The sequence below is a fragment of the Oncorhynchus mykiss genome, chromosome 25, assembly GCF_057628025.1.
Source record: "Oncorhynchus mykiss isolate SJ-2025 chromosome 25, ASM5762802v1, whole genome shotgun sequence".
NCBI lineage: Eukaryota > Metazoa > Chordata > Actinopteri > Salmoniformes > Salmonidae > Oncorhynchus > Oncorhynchus mykiss.
The window spans coordinates 10,048,701-10,066,286 of NC_143046.1; the positions used below are offsets into that span (position 1 = coordinate 10,048,701).

Here is a 17,586-nt window from a genome sequence, read left to right on the forward strand (position 1 = left end):
AACTCATCGAGCTGACCCCGGGAGAACAGCAAACTGTTCTTCAGGTCCTGGACCTCTCTGGTCAGGTCCATTCTTTTATTAGTTGACTCCACCAGTATTTGGACAAAACACTTGAAGTGATATTCTTGTTGTTGTAACGACTGCTTGTAAAAACTATTTTTTGTTCATTTAAAATATCCTTTACATGTGATAGAGAGACACCACTGGTCCGCAGGATCACTGGACAAATAGTAGAGATCCCAGCAACGGATGTGGGATCCAAACTCAAAGATAGCTAGCTACTAACCAAACGTTTTCAATAGACTTTGAAAATGTTCCAAAAACAACAAAACGAGCTCTCCCGCGTTCAACAGGAATTTACATGTTGTGCAGTGCGTTCAAGACCACGAATGGTATTATATTGCGGTAAACACAGCATTACAGTTGGAACCTAATTTGGCCAAAGAAAATGTCTCAACAAATCAAAAATGATATACAATAATGATAAAATAAACTATAATAAATAAAAGTTAACCTCAAACCTGAATAGCGAGTTACACACAGTCCATTTGGCAGTACAAACGCTTTTCTAATCTTTGTCCACTACAATATTATAACTTGTCCCAGAGGACGTCCCCCCACGTCCCCCCACGTCCCCTCCCGTCGGCTTCTTCTCACTATCCTCTTTTGTCCTCTAACTTTCATTTTACTTCAATATAAAAGACCTGCAACTTCACAATCAACAGTAGTCAGGGCTCCTTTCACTCGCGCTCTCTCTCTCTTCAGCAGGTGAGCAGCCAGAACCGGTTTCAGCTGGAAATAAGCTATACATTTTGAGTTGCAGTTGGCTGACACAGATAACAAGACCGCACCGTTCTCATCACCTGACAAAGATTAAATTAACAGAGTACGGGTCAAGACGGTAAATACATTTTAAATGCCCATATTTGAGACGCGTGGCAATTAAATCAGACCCGACTCATATCCAAGGGAAAAATCGGAATTTAGGCCCCGATCCCGGGTCTTATCTCAGGATTTTGAGTCTGTTGGACCCGTGAAGAATTGTAATGTGTACCTCGTGCATGGAGTCAAGAAGCTTGGTGAGCTGGTAGAAGCGTTGCCAGTTCTGGCTGGAGTTTTCCTCTCTCTTGACGATGGCCTTCCCCAACTCCTTGATGTAGGACATCCTGATCTCATCAAACACTGCCTGACTTTTCAGACCATCCTTTGGCACTGGTGCGGGGAGGGGAGGGGACAACATAATACATCAACCTCTGTGTGTGTTTTTGCCTTTGGCACTAAAGATGAACATAACAGGAAATGTGTTAAATAGCCCAGTAAGTCATGCCTATGCAGTTCCCCTTCCTTATACAGTGCCTGAGGAAAGTATTCAGACCCTTTTGTCTTTTTCCACATTTTGTTACGTTACAGCCTTGTTCTAAAACGTCTGAAATAGTTTTTGCTTTGTCATTATGAGGTATTGTGTGTAGATCGATGAGGACAAAACTTATTAAAAAAAAATAAAAAATCAATTTTAGAATAAGGTGTCTGAATACTTTCCGAATGCTCTGTTATGTTTAAAATGTAAAGTGAAAATACAATAAGATGAAATAGGAAACGTTCCTTCTTTGACATCCCAATGGCAGGATCAACATTAAAAACATAACAGTAAAAACCCAGGAACACGCAGCCATCAATCAGGAAATAGGTTGTCATATTGTTACGGACTCAAGTGGGCCAGGTCAAAGGAAAAGTGGAGCTGAGACTCACCGGTGCTGAGCAGCAGCAGAACCTTCATACACAGATACTCGTCATGAGACACCTGCAGTCTGACAAACTCACTGGAGATCTTCAACATCTGTTCACACTGGTCTGCCATGTAGGGCAGCTTCATACGGTCCCTGATGAGGAGAGAGAGAGACATGTTAGTGATGATGTCACACTGGTCTGCCATGTAGGGCAGCTTCATAAGGTCCCTGATGAGGAGAGAGAGACAGGTATGTTAGTGATGATGTCACACTGGTCTGCCATGTAGGGCAGCTTCATACGGTCCCTGATGAGGACAGAGAGAGAGAGAGAGACAGGTATGTTAGTGATGATGTCACACTGGTCTGCCATGTAGGGCAGCTTCATACGGTCCCTGATGAGGAGAGACAGGCATGTTAGTGATGATATCACACTGGTCTGCCATGTAGGGCAGCTTCATAAGGTCCCTGATGAGGAGAGAGACAGGTATGTTAGTGATGATGTCACACTGGTCTGCCATGTAGGGCAGCTTCATACGGTCCCTGATGAGAGAGAGAGACAGGTATGTTAGTGATGATGTCACACTGGTCTGCCCTGTAGGGCAGCTTCATACGGTCCCTGATGAGAGAGAGAGACAGGTATGTTAGTGATGATGTCACACTGGTCTGCCATGTAGGGCAGCTTCATAAGGTCCCTGATGAGGAGAGAGAGACAGGTATGTTAGTGATGATGTCACACCGGTCTGCCATGTAGGGCAGCTTCATAAGGTCCCTGATGAGAGAGAGAGAGACAGGTATGTTAGTGATGATGTCACACCGGTCTGCCATGTAGGGCAGCTTCATAAGGTCCCTGATGAGGAGAGAGAACGAGACATGCAGACAGACAGAGACTTAGGCCGACAGATAAATAGACATACTGGTTGATAACGAGGTCTGGAGCGAAGCAGAGCATGTTCCCGTCACACTGTTGGTAGGACCTCCAGCCCAGGCCGAAGGACATGAGGAACAACCAGGAACACTGCAGCAGAGTCATCTGGTCGTCCAGGTGAAGGTTCCGGAACCCTGCAGGGGAAGGTAACAGAACACTGAATGACTAAAGGTTCCATTTCCCTGATGATACTGTAGTACTGCTGTCTATGTCTCTTAGAAATAGTAGTACCTGGCAAAGATTTGGCCCACTTGACGGCTGATACCACCTGTCGTCCCCCCAGCCTGTTGAGGGTGGTCATGATGCGTGTGGAGGTGTCTGGCAGGGTGCCGTCGTAGCCAGAGTAGATGGTGTCTGGCTCGATGGCCTTTAGTAGAGACAGCATGGTGGGGGTGAGCTGGGGCATGGACTTGGGGACCAGCGACCTGGCCTCTGGGAGCGGACGGGGGGTCAGCTCGGCCATGGTGGGCTGCTGCACCCCCTTTAAACGGTTCAGCTTCTTGGTTTTACGAGCTGTAGTGAAGGAGAGAGGAAGGGAGGGAGAGAGGAGGTATATTGAGTGACTATGATATCAAAAACCAGTTAAACTAACATACAGTAAGTACCTTGGGAGAGTATTCAGACCCCTTGACCTTTTCTAAAAATTATTAAATAGTGTCCCCCCCTCATTAATCTACACACAATACCCCATAATGTCAAAGCAAAAACAGTTTCTGAATTTCTGTTACTGAAATATCACATTTACATAACTTCCTAAAGTGTTCCCATTCCCTTTAATAAAGTGCATCGATGCCATTGTCCCCACAGTGACCGTGCGTACATACCCCAACCAGAAGCCATGGATTACAGGCAACATCCACACTAAAGGCTAAAGCTGCCACTTTTAAGGACCGGGACACTAATCCCTTTACTCAGTACTTTGTTGAAGCACCTTTGGCAGCGATTACAGCCTCGAATCGTCTTGGGTGTGACGATACAAGCTTGGCACACCTGTATTTGGGGAGCTTCTTTCATTCTTCTCTGCAAATCCTCTCAAGCTCTGTCAGGTTGGATGGGGAGCTTTGCTGCACAGTTATTTTTTAGGTCTCTCCACAGATGCTCCATCTGGTTCAAGTCCGGGCTCTGGCTGGGCCACTCAGGGACATTCAGAGACTTGTCTTGGCTGTGTGCTTAGGGTCGTTGACCTGTTGGAAGGTGAACCTTCACCCCAGTCTGAGGTCCTGAGCGCTCTGGAGCAGGTTTTCATCAAGGATCTCTCTTTTCCCTCAATCCTGACTAGTATCCCAGTAACTGCCGCTGAAAAACATCCCCACAGCATGATGCTGCAACCACCAAGCTTCACCGTAGGGATGGTGCCAGATTTCCTCCAGACATGACACTTGGCATTCAGGCCAAAGAGTTCAATCTTGGTTTCATCAGACAAGAGAATCTTGTTTTTAATGGTCTGAGAGTCTTTCCTTTTGGAAAACTCCAAGCGGGCTGTCATGTGCCTTTTAATGAGGAGTGGCTTCTTTCTGGCCACTCTACCATAAAGGCCTGATTGGTGGAGTGCTGCAGAGATAGTTGTCCTTCTAGAAGGTTCTCCCATCTCCACAGAGGAACTCTAGAGCTCTGTCAGAGTGACCATCGGGTTCTTGGTCACCTCCCTGACCAAGGCCCTTCTCCCTCGATTGTTCAGTTTGGCCGGGCGACCAGTTCTAGGATAAGTCTTGGTGGTTCCAAACTTCTTCCATTTAAAAATGGAGACCACTGTGTTCTTGGGGACCTTCAATGTTGCAGGAAGTTTTTGGTACTCTTCCCCAGATCTGTACCTCGACACAATCCTGTCTCGGAGCTCTACGGACAATTCCTTTGACCTCATGCTTTGTCATTATGGGGTATTGTGATGTCATTATGGGGTATTGTGATGTCATTTTGGGGTATTGTGATGTCATTATGGGGTATTGTGATGTCATTATGGGGTATTGTGTGTAGATTGCTGAGAAAAAAAATAATATTTATTCCATTTTAGAATAAGGCTGTAACGTAACAAAATATGGAAAAAGTCAAGGGGTCTGAATACTTTCTGAAGGCACTGTATCTACTTGTATCTGGTACTTGAGGTTGTAGTAGCTTGTAGTCATAGATGGAGCTGTACACCAATTTACATTAAATCAAATATAGAATCTGTAAAATAAAACAAGGTTAAAGAGTGTACCTTCCAGGTTCATCCCTGCCATGAGACAATAAAACAAGGTAAAATAGTTTACCTTCCAGGTTCATCCCTGCCATGAGACAATAAAACAAGGTAAAAGAGTGTACCTTCCAGGTTCATCCCTGCCATGAGACAATAAAACAAGGTAAAATAGTTTACCTTCCAGGTTCATCCCTGCCATGAGACAATAAAACAAGGTAAAATAGTTTACCTTCCAGGTTCATCCCTGCCATGAGACAATAAAACAAGGTAAAATAGTGTACCTTCCAGGTTCATCCCTGCCATGAGACAATAAAACAAGGTAAAATAGTTTACCTTCCAGGTTCATCCCTGCCATGCGACAATAAAACAAGGTAAAATAGTTTACCTTCCAGGTTCATCCCTGCCATGAGACAATAAAACAAGGTAAAATAGTGTACCTTCCATGTTCACTCCTGCCATGAGACAATAAAACAAGGTAAAAGAGTGTACCTTCCAGGTTCATCCCTGCCATGCGACAATAAAACAAGGTAAAATAGTTTACCTTCCAGGTTCATCCCTGCCATGAGACAATAAAACAAGGTAAAATAGTTTACCTTCCAGGTTCATCCCTGCCATGAGACAATAAAACAAGGTAAAATAGTTTACCTTCCAGGTTCATCCCTGCCACGAGACAATAAAACAAGGTAAAAGAGTGTACCTTCCAGGTTCATCCCTGCCACGAGACAATAAAACAAGGTAAAATAGTTTACCTTCCAGGTTCATCCCTGCCATGAGACAATAAAACAAGGTTAAAGAGTGTACCTTCCAGGTTCATCCCTGCCATGAGACAATAAAACAAGGTAAAATAGTTTACCTTCCAGGTTCATCCCTGCCATGAGACAATAAAACAAGGTAAAAGAGTGTACCTTCCAGGTTCATCCCTGCCATGAGACAATAAAACAAGGTAAAATAGTGTACCTTCCAGGTTCATCCCTGCCATGAGACAATAAAACAAGGTAAAATAGTGTACCTTCCAGGTTCATCCCTGCCATGAGACAATAAAACAAGGTAAAAGAGTGTACCTTCCAGGTTCATCCCTGCCATGAGACAATAAAACAAGGTAAAATAGTTTACCTTCCAGGTTCATCCCTGCCATGAGACAATAAAACAAGGTAAAATAGTTTACCTTCCAGGTTCATCCCTGCCATGAGACAATAAAACAAGGTAAAAGAGTGTACCTTCAAGGTTCATCCCTGCCATGAGACAATAAAACAAGGTAAAAGAGTGTACCTTCCAGGTTCATCCCTGCCATGAGACAATAAAACAAGGTAAAAGAGTGTACCTTCCAGGTTCATCCCTGCCATGAGACACTTGCGGAAGCGGCAGGCTGGACAGTTCTTCCTTCTGATCTTATCGATGATGCAGTCCTTCCTCCCAGCACACAGGTAGTTGTGTTGCCCTGAAACACAAGAAGAGAATTTGAATGACAAAACAATTGAATAAACCTACCTCTTTCTTCTTGCATCACACTGGATCAGCAAGCCTCCAACTTGCAAATCAAATGTCTGCAGTGTCTTCATTCGAACAGGCACAGACGAGTATCATTCATGATATGCCTACCGTACATCATTCCATGTCACCAGCTGTGCAACAGTACCAGTAGCACCAGTTGTTCTACCATCTCACTCCTTGCCATCCTACCTTGCCAATATCTACCGTAAACCAAACATCATTCCATGCCGCCACAGTACAAGGTGTCTTACCATCTCACTCCTTGCCATCCTACCTTGCCAGTATCTACCGTAAACCAAACATCATTCCATGCTGCCACAGTACAAGGTGTCACACTCCTTGCCACAGTACCACAGGAAAATATCATGATATATAACACCACATATCATCAGTGGTAGCCCAGTCCCAGATCCGTTTCTGCCGACTTGCAAGATAGTAAAAACAGATCTGGGACCAGACCATAGCAATTGTCCTAGCATCTCACCCCTTGGCAAAATAGTAAAAACAGATCTGGGACCAGACCATAGCAATTGTCCTACCATCTCACCCCTTGCCACCGTACCTTCCACGGCTCTCTTGAAGAACACCTTGCAGCTTCCGCAGGTGAGCACCCCGTAGTGACAGCCGGACGCCTCATCTGAACACACCAGACAGATCTTATGGGCGGTCCCGGCCTTGCCCTGGGTTGTACACGACGCAGCGCCACCACCCTGCCTGGAAGTAGAACTACATTGAGAGGAGAGCAGGGAAGAGAGGAGAGCAAGGAAGAGGAAGGAGGGTTTAGAGTCAGTAACAAGTGCAATTCTCTGAACGAATACAAAATAATAACTTGGCAACAGGTATGATGATGCTTCTGGGATTCTGAAAACATACCGACACTATTCCCACAGAGACAGAGCAAACTGTCACAGCTCACACAGAAGCCCTCACACTTTCACAGGGGAACTCAACACATTCCATCTGCTCTTGAAAATATTACCTTCTACAGTTTCACAGCATGCCTGGGGTTATTTTATTTGACAAACAACATCATGTGAGCTAAACATACACGTTGGCACTTCTGTTGTTACATTTCCTACATTTTGTCCTTTTGGTCTGGTTACCAAAACACCAAACATTTCGGTCTCCATTTTGGTCAGTTGACCAGAATATTGGCATAAGATCCATTACATTTATTTTGCTTGAGTTTATTTTTCCCGAAATGTCCTAAATGTACCACTTATCCTTCAAGATCCAAAGAATAAACATCTAACTGTGGTTCAACAATTTCCTCTATGGCCTCCACGCCATCTAAAGACCTGTGGTTGGATCACCAAACATAAAGGGCGTCATGACAACCACTCTTTGATTGGAGCATAACAGTTCCTAGAATCACAGTTATTTGAATTCTATCCAAAGCATTAGAGCGGGCAGGTAGCCTAGTGGTTAGAGGCAGGTAGCCTAGTGGTTAGAGGCAGGTAGCCTAGTGGTTAGAGGCAGGTAGCCTAGTGGTTAGAGGCAGGTAGCCTAGTGGTTAGAGGCAGGGTAGCCTAGTGGTTAGAGGCAGGGTAGCCTAGTGGTTAGAGGCAGGGTAGCCTAGTGGTTAGAGGCAGGTAGCCTAGTGGTTAGAGGCAGGTAGCCTAGTGGTTAGAGGCAGGGTAGCCTAGTGGTTAGAGGCCTAGTGGTTAGAGGCAGGTAGCCTAGTGGTTAGAGGCAGGGTAGCCTAGTGGTTAGAGGCAGGTAGCCTAGTGGTTAGAGGCAGGTAGCCTAGTGGTTAGAGGCAGGTAGCCTAGTGGTTAGAGGCAGGTAGCCTAGTGGTTAGAGGCAGGGTGGCCTAGTGGTTAGAGGCAGGGTAGCCTAGTGGTTAGAGGCAGGGTAGCCTAGTGGTTAGAGGCAGGGTAGCCTAGTGGTTAGAGGCAGGTAGCCTAGTGGTTAGAGGCAGGTAGCCTAGTGGTTAGAGGCAGGTAGCCTAGTGGTTAGAGGCAGGTAGCCTAGTGGTTAGAGGCAGGTAGTCTAGTGGTTAGAGGCGGGTAGCCTAGTGGTTAGAGGCAGGGTAGCCTAGTGGTTAGAGGCAGGGTAGCCTAGTGCTTAGAGGCAGGTAGCCTAGTGGTTAGAGGCAGGTAGCCTAGTGGTTAGAGGCAGGTAGCCTAGTGGTTAGAGGCAGGTAGCCTAATGGTTAGAGGCAGGTAGCCTAATGGTTAGAGCGTTGGACTGGTAACCGAAAGGTTGCAAGATTGAATCCCTGAGCTGACAATGTGAAAATCTGTCATTCTGCTCCTGAACAAGGCAGTTAACCCACTGTTCCTAGGCCATCATTGAAAGTAAGAATTTGTTCTTAACTGACTTGCCTTGTTAAATAAAGATACACAAATACGGAATTGTAGCAGTTTGAAATGTCATGAATAGAGCTATCATGATCCCTTTCGCTACATGTCAGAGAGGCCTGTCTGTTCTATCTATATAATCTGATTCTGAAGGTTTCTTAACATGTTGAGGCGGCAAGTAGCCTAGAGGTTAGTGCGAAAGGTTGCGGGATCGAATCCCTGAGCTGACAAGGTAAAAAAAAATCTGTCATTCTGCTCCTGAACAAGGTCGTAAACCCACTGTTCCCCGGTAGGCTGTCATTGTAAATAAGAATTTGTTCTTAACTGACTTGCCTAGTCAAATAAAAAAATTTTCTGTCTGACCATGTCCTAGATGTTTGAGGTGCACTTTCCCAAACACACCACTAGGTGGAGCTGTTCGTTGCTGCAGTAATGTGCAGCTACTTCCTCTGCGCCTACGCCCACTGCACTGAGACAGAGCATCACTGACTCAGAGCACTACGCCGCAGCAGCAAACCTCATCTGTCTGCCACAACACAAACATCTGGTCTACCTTCATCTGATCTGAGACTTTTAGAAGTCACCGGCTGCTTCTCAAATGACACTCTATTAGGGGACTGTATGGAGAAATATAGGGGGCCATTAGGCCTTCGTCTAAGCTGCTTAGACAGAGCAGCACTCACAGAGCATAACACTACTACTAAGCAGGCCTAGTACTACTACTACTAACAGGACTACTACTACTACTACTAACAGGATTACTACTACTACTACTAACAGGACAACTACTACTACTACTACTACTACTAAGCAGGCCTAGTACTACTACTACTACTACTACTAACAGGACTACTACTACTAAGCAGGCCTAGTACTACTACTACCTCTACTACTACATACTACTACTACTACTAAGCAGGCCTAGGACTACTACTACTACTACTACTACTACTACTACTAACAGGACTATTACTACTACTACTACTACTACTAACAGGACTACTACTATTACTACTACTACTACTAAGCAGGCCTAGTACTACTACTACTACTACCTCTACTACTACATACTACTACTACTACTAAGCAGGCCTAGGACTACTACTACTATTACTACTACTACTACTAAGCAGGCCTGGTACTACTACTACTACTACTACTACTAAGCAGGCCTAGTACTACTACTACTACTACTACTACCACTACCACCACCACTACCAAGCAGGCCTACTACTACTTCTACGCACTGAGCAGGCCAACAAACCTGTCTGTCTGTCTCCTTTCCATTTCATATATAGTGCACCTGCTGCACCATGTTTGACCAGTAAAGGCACTATGTGGAGGAATCGGGTGCCATTCAATATGCAGAATTCAAACACTCAGCCAAGGGAGTCGAGTCAGTTCGGTATATGGATCAAAGGAGTGACTTCAGTCAACCAGTCCAGCAACACTCGGCAGTATAAATAACCAGTCCAGCAACAATCTGCAGTATAAATAACCAGTCCAGCAACACCCAGAAGTATACCTAACCAGACCAGCAACACTCGGCAGTATAAATAACCAGTCCAGCAACACTCGGCAGTATAAATAACCAGTCCAGCAACACCCAGAAGTATACCTAACCAGACCAGCAACACTCGGCAGTATAAATAACCACTCCAGCAACACTCGGCAGTATAAATAACCAGTCCAGCAACACTCAGAAGTATATCTAACCAGACCAGCAACACTCGGCAGTATAAATAACCAATCCAGCAACACTCAGCAGTATAAATAACCAATCCAGCAACACTCTGCAGTTTAAATAACCAGTCCAGCAACACTCGGCAGTATAAATAACCAATCCAGCAACACTCAGCAGTATAAATAACCAATCCAGCAACACTCGGCAGTTTAAATAACCAGTCCAGCAACACTCGCCAGTATAACTAACCAATCCGGCAGTATAAATAACCCATCCAGCAACACTTGGCAGTATAAATAACCAATCCAGCAACACTCGGCAGTAGAAAGAACAAGTCCAGCAGTATAAATAACCAGTCCAGCAGTATACATAACCAGTCCAGCAGTATAAATAACCAGTCCAGCAACACTCGGCAGTATAACTAACCAGTCCAGCAACACTCTGCAGTATAATTAACCAGTCCAGCAACACTCTGCAGTATAAATAACCAGTCCAGCAGTATAAATAACCCATCAGCAGTATAAATAACCAGTCATCAGTATAAATAACCAGTCCAGCAGTATAAATAACCAGTCCAGCAACACTCTGCAGTATAAATAACCAGTCCAGCAGTATAAATAACCCATCAGCAGTATAAATAACCAGTCATCAATATAAATAACCAGTCCAGCAGTATAAATAACCAGTCCAGCAGTATAAATAACCAGTCAGCAGTATAAATAACCAGTCCAGCAACACTCGGCAGTATAAATAACCAGTCATCAATATAAATAACCAGTCAGCAGTATAAATAACCAGTCCAGCAGTATAAATAACCAGTCCAGCAGTATAACCAGTCCAGCAGTATAAATAACCAGTCCAGCAGTATAAATAACCAGTCCAGCAGTATAACCAGTCCAGCAGTATAAATAACCAGTCCAGAAGAATAAATAACAGGTCCAGCAGTATAAATAACCAGTCCAGCAGTATAAATAACCTGTCCAGCAGTATGAATAACAGGTCCAGCAACACGCGGCAGTATAAATAACCAGTCCAGCAGTATAAATAACCAGTCCAGCAGTATAACCAGTCCAGCAGTATACATAACCAGTCCAGCAGTATAAATAACCATTCCAGAAGTATAAATAACAGGTCCAGCAGTATAAATAACCAGTCCAGCAGTATAAATAACCAGTCCAGCAGTATGAATAACAGGTCCAGCAACACACGGCAGTATAAATAACCAGTCCAGCAACACTCTGCAGTATAACTAACCAGTCCAGCAACACTCGGCAGTATAAATAACCAGTCCAGCATCACTCGGCAGTATAAATAACCAGTCCAGCAGTATAAATAACCAGTCAGCAGTATAAATAACCAGTCCAGCAACACGTGGCAGTATAAATAACCAGTCCAGCAGTATAACTAACCAGTCCAACAACACTCGGCAGTACAAATAACCAGTCCAGCAACACTCGGCAGTACAAATAACCAGTCAGCAGTATAAATAACCAGTCCAGCAACACGTGGCAGTATAAATAACCAGTCCAGCAGTATAACTAACCAGTCCAACAACACTCGGCAGTACAAATAACCAGTCCAGCAACACTCAGCAGTATAAATAACCAGTCAGCAGTATAAATAACCAGTACAGCAACACTCGGCAGTATAACTAACCAGTACAGCAACACTCGGCAGTATAAATAACCAGTCAGCAGTATAAATAACCAGTCCAGCAGTATAAATAACCAGTCCAGCAGTATAAATAACCAGTCAGCAGTATAAATAACCTGGATGAGCAGATGACCTGAACTCTGCTGCTGCCAGTCCCAACAACAACAACAGAGCCATCATGATCCTGCTCAGAACCGCTGTGGTTCAGACAGTGTGACACTACTACCCTTTACACACTGATGAGCCCAAGTGAACCGACTTATACTGGGCTGACTGACACCATACTGTGGGCTTGACCTTGGCTACGCCCGAAATGGCACCAAACATTTCATATTTCTGGCTTCTCATTGACTGTGTTCCAAATGGCATCCTATTCCTTATATAGTGCACTACAGACCCCTATTAGGTAGTATACTATATAGGGAATATACAGACAGTAGGGTGCTATATGGGTCCTGGTCAAAAGTAGTGCACTGTGCAGTAAACAGTATGCCTTTTGGAACACATGACGATGAGAGGCCAGAAATATGAAATGTGTTTTTCCGGGTTGGCAGGACAACATCAATCAGGGTTGCATGACAAAGTGGTGAGACAGAATTTCCTCTGTGAAACCAAATGCTGCTCCGAGCAGAGCTTCAAGGCTACAGGAAGCTCTTCCATTCCCCCAGAAGAGTTGACTATAGTACAAGGAGAGACAGAGAAGACGACAGAGGAAGTCAAACTCTTTCAAACTACCAGCACCAAGTAAAACTATTAGGCTAATTGTGATGAAACTTCATGCAGCGTTTGCTATGTTTACTCAGTAAAGCCTACTCCCTACAGACACTCCCCACCCATTAGCTGCAACCTTCCTAATTTAGTGTACCATGCGCAGACTACCCATATGGATCTCCTGGTCTCCAGCAGCGTTTGGAACTGCCGATCTGCAGTTAAGAACGCAGAGTTCATCTCAGCCTTATGTTGCCCTTCAGTCAATATACTTTTTTTTGACCCTGAAGGAGACATGATTCACCCCAGAGAACATTGCTACTCCACCTGCTCTGTTTTCACTCATCACGTGGTGGTCATCACGGTGGTGGCACACGGCTACTCATCCTAAGTGGAGATTTTCTCTTTTGTCCCTCTCTCACCTGTCTAGGTCCTCATTTGAATTCCATGCTGTCACTTATCCACTAAAGCTTAACATTGTCATCTTTCGCCAACCAGGTGCTCTTAGAGCTCAATGAGCTTGACACCTTGATAAGATCATTTACTGACGACGGCTCAATGCTCTTCGTACTGGGAGACTTCAACCTCCCAACGTCTGCAGTCGATTAACTCTTTCTTTCCCTTCCTTGTTTCTTTTGACCTCACCCTTTCCCAGTCCCCTCCCACTTTCCCAGTCTCCTCCCACTTTCCCAGTCCCCTCCCACTCACAAGGCAGACAATATGCTTGACCTTATCTTTTACTAGGGGCTGTTCTCCTACTAATTACACTGCAACTCCCCTCCAGGTCTCTGATCACTACTTTCTTTCCTTTTCTGTCTCCCTCTCCTCCAACCCTACCGAGTCAGCTTCTACACAGATGGTCATGCACCGTTGCAATCTTCGCTCTCTCTCCCACTACGCTCTCCTTCTATCCTATCATCTCTCCCTTCTGCTAAATCCATCTCCCTCCTTTCTCCTGATTCTGCCTCTTTGACGCTACTCTCCTCTCTTTCCACATCCTATGACTCGCACTATCCCCTTTCTTCCCTGCCCGGATTGGCCCTTGCTTCCTACTCCGTGGCTGAATGACTCATTGCAAGCTTACAGAACAGGGCTGCAGGCAGCTGAGCAAAAAGGGAGGAAAACTAAACTTCCAGAGAACCTATCATACCTTTTCTCCCTCCTCCATACCGTATCTTCATTTGTATGAGCTGCTAAAGTTACTTTCTATCACTCTAAATTTCAAGCTTCTTCCTCTAACCCTAGGAAACTCTTTTCCACCTGCTCCTTAATCTTCCGCCCCCTCCATCCTCCCTCTCTGTGGATGACTGTCAACCACTTTGAAAAGAAATGGATGACATCTGCTCCTCATTCACTCAGCCTATTGAGTCCGCTGGTCCCACTCACACAGAACTACCCCACTCCTTGACCCATTTCTCTCCAGATGAAATCCTGCGACTAGTGAGGTCCGGTCCGCCCATCAACAACTAGTGAGGTCCGGTCCGCCCAACAACAACTAGTGAGGTCCGGTCCGCCCAACAACAACTAGTGAGGTCCGGTCCGCCCATCAACAACTAGTGAGGTCCGGTCCGCCCAACAACAACTAGTGAGGTACGGTCCGCCCATCAACAACTAGTGAGGTCCGGTCCGCCCAACAACAACTAGTGAGGTCCGGTCCGTCCAACAACAACTAGTGAGGTCCGGTCCGTCCAACAACAACTAGTGAGGTCCGGTCCGCCCATCAACAACTAGTGAGGTCCGGTCCGCCCATCAACAACTAGTGAGGTCCGGTCCGCCCAACAACAGCTAGTGAGGTCCGGTCTGCCCAACAACAGCTAGTGAGGTCCGGTCTGCCCAACAACAACTAGTGAGGTCCGGTCCGTCCAACAACAACTAGTGAGGTCCGGTCCGCCCAACAACAACTAGTGAGGTCCGCCCAACAACAACTAGTGAGGTCCGGTCCGCCCAACAACAGCTAGTGAGGTCCGGTCCGCCCAACAACAACTAGTGAGGTGCGGTCCGCCCAACAACAACTAGTGAGGTCCGCCCAACAACAACTAGTGAGGTCCGGTCCGCCCAACAAAAACTAGTGAGGTCCGCCCAACAACAACTAGTGAGGTCCGGTCCGTCCAACAACAACTAGTGAGGTCCGGTCCGCCCAACAACAACTAGTGAGGTCCGGTCCGCCCAACAACAACTAGTGAGGTCCGGTCCGCCCATCAACAACTAGTGAGGTCCGGTCCGCCCAACAACAGCTAGTGAGGTCCGGTCTGCCCAACAACAACTAGTGAGGTCCGGTCCGTCCAACAACAACTAGTGAGGTCCGGTCCGCCCAACAACAACTAGTGAGGTCCGTCCAACAACAACTAGTGAGGTCCGGTCCGCCCAACAACAACTAGTGAGGTCCGGTCCGCCCAACAACAACTAGTGAGGTCCGTCCAACAACAACTAGTGAGGTCCGGTCCGCCCAACAACAGCTAGTGAGGTCCGCCCAACAACAACTAGTGAGGTCCGGTCCGCCCAACAACAGCTAGTGAGGTCCGGTCCGCCCAACAACAACTAGTGAGGTCCGCCCAACAACAACTAGTGAGGTCCGGTCCGCCCAACAAAAACTAGTGAGGTCCGCCCAACAACAACTAGTGAGGTCCGGTCCGTCCAACAACAACTAGTGAGGTCCGGTCCGCCCAACAAAAACTAGTGAGGTCCGCCCAACAACAACTAGTGAGGTCCGGTCCGTCCAACAACAACTAGTGAGGTCCGGTCCGCCCAACAACAGCTAGTGAGGTCCGGTCCGCCCAACAACAACTAGTGAGGTCCGCCCAACAACAACTAGTGAGGTCCGGTCCGCCCAACAAAAACTAGTGAGGTCCGCCCAACAACAACTAGTGAGGTCCGGTCCGTCCAACAACAACTAGTTAGGTCCGGTCTGCCCAACAACAACTAGTGAGGTCCGGTCCGCCCAACAACAACTAGTGAGGTCCGGTCCGCCCAACAACAACTAGTGAGGTCCGGTCCGTCCAACAACAACTAGTGAGGTCCGCCCAACAACAACTAGTGAGGTCCGGTCCGCCCAACAACAACTAGTGAGGTCCGGTCTGCCCAACAACAACTAGTGAGGTCCGCCCAACAACAACTAGTGAGGTCCGGTCCGCCCAACAACAACTAGTGAGGTCCGGTCCGCCCAACAACAACTAGTGAGGTCCGGTCCGCCCAACAACAACTAGTGAGGTCCGCCCAACAACAACTAGTGAGGTCCGGTCCGCCCAACAACAACTAGTGAGGTCCGGTCTGCCCAACAACAACTAGTGAGGTCCGCCCAACAACAACTAGTGAGGTCCGGTCCGCCCAACAACAACTAGTGAGGTCCGGTCCGCCCAACAACAACTAGTGAGGTTCGCCCAACAACAACTAGTGAGGTCCGGTCCGCCCAACAACAGCTAGTGAGGTCCGGTCCGCCCAACAACAGCTAGTGAGGTCCGGTCCGCCCAACAACAGCTAGTGAGGTCCGGTCCGCCCAACAACAACTAGTGAGGTCCGGTCCGCCCAACAACAACTAGTGAGGTCCGGTCCGTCCAACAACGCCAATCCGGTGTCCTTCTATCCCCCACGGGTCTGCGTTCCCATTGACCTATTTACCAATCGACCGGCTATAGTCAACTGTAGGCAGGCTATCAGTGTGTCACCCTCCACTTTGTAATGTGAGCGTTTTTTCAAACATTCTCCTTAACGTCAAATAATGAAGCATGTTTTACCGTGCTTTACCGTAGCCTAGCCAAAATCCAACCCAGGCAGTTCTTTTAAAGACTTCCTCTAACCAGAATGTCTCTTTTTTTAAATTGGGTCTTCATTTCAGCATCACACACACACACACACATACATACACATACACATACACATACACACACACACAGTCATGAAGAGGGCACGGCAGCGCCTCTTCCTCCTCAGGAGGCTGAAATGATTAGGGCTGTTGCTGTGCCCGTAGTAAAAATACAACTCTGGACATGCGTTAGTTTACCCAACTCGTTAACAATCATCAAGTCGCTAATGTCCTGGTACTCAGGGCTCTATTGTCCCTCTCACTCTTGACACCAATGCAAATAAAATTGAAAAATGACTTCAAACGCTTATCATCAAAAACAGTATCATGCTTTTTAAAAACTCATCTCACCGTGATTGATCAATTTGAAGAAAGAAGTTCAACAACAGGTTGAAACTGAGTGGAAAACATGGTCCTTGTGAAGGTGATGATTATTTAAAAACACCTATATGCATATTAGAGCTTATGCATATTCTTAGGCCTATATATCAGCCCCCCAAAAAACGTAATTAAAATAATGATTGTGCCATTATACAATACAACACGGAATATTACAAACTGCAACAAAATATATATATTTTTTTAAATACTGATTTAAGATATCTTTGGTACATAATTGGTCTAGCCTAAATGAAACAAATTCAGATTTAGCCTACAATTAAAGTTCATTTGTATTTGGAATAGTCTACTAATAGGGCATTTAAAAAAAAAAAAAAATCATAATTAATAGGCTGACATTATCTTAAGCTACAGAATATCTCATCGCCGTGAATTTCCATCTCCTCTCCTTCAGTCAACAGTTTAATGAAATATGTTTTGTTGTGAAAACAGTAGTACCCAAACAGATTTCACCTGGTTTCTCAAATGAAAGCACAGGGTATCTGCAGGAACAGGGTTGGAGAGCCCCATGGCATACAAAGTTTGGGCTGAATATCACCTGTGGTGCAGTGAAATTATAGGTGTAGCTTGCGGGAAAAGTGGCCTCCATTTTCTATTCCAGTGCACATGAATAACATGGATTTTTGTTTGTCTCGCCCATTTGATAAATGTGCCATTCTAAATCGAAACTCATTTGACATATTACACTCCAACCAGACTGTTCTCTCTGCTTCTCCACGGC

The 17,586-nt window shown here is 45.9% G+C and overlaps 1 protein-coding gene across 4 annotated transcripts in view; it reads right to left on the reverse strand.

Moving 5' to 3' along the window:
- LOC110504536 (glucocorticoid receptor) overlaps positions 1 to 17,586 on the reverse strand; it is a 71,847-nt gene that overhangs the window by 9,875 nt on the left and 44,386 nt on the right. For 2 of the 4 annotated variants that reach the window (XM_036970518.2, XM_090220056.1), the window contains exons 4-9: positions 6,882 to 7,045; positions 6,150 to 6,266; positions 2,884 to 3,165; positions 2,642 to 2,786; positions 1,750 to 1,880; positions 1,055 to 1,212 (exon numbers count right to left, since the gene is read on the reverse strand). In XM_036970518.2, the coding sequence (XP_036826413.1) occupies positions 1,055 to 1,212; positions 1,750 to 1,880; positions 2,642 to 2,786; positions 2,884 to 3,165; positions 6,150 to 6,266; positions 6,882 to 7,045 (997 nt within the window). Of the gene's footprint in view, positions 1 to 1,054; positions 1,213 to 1,749; positions 1,881 to 2,641; positions 2,787 to 2,883; positions 3,166 to 6,149; positions 6,267 to 6,866; positions 7,046 to 17,586 lie in introns of all 4 variants that reach the window. The other 2 variants (XM_036970517.2, XM_036970520.2) reach the window with 1 other exon arrangement.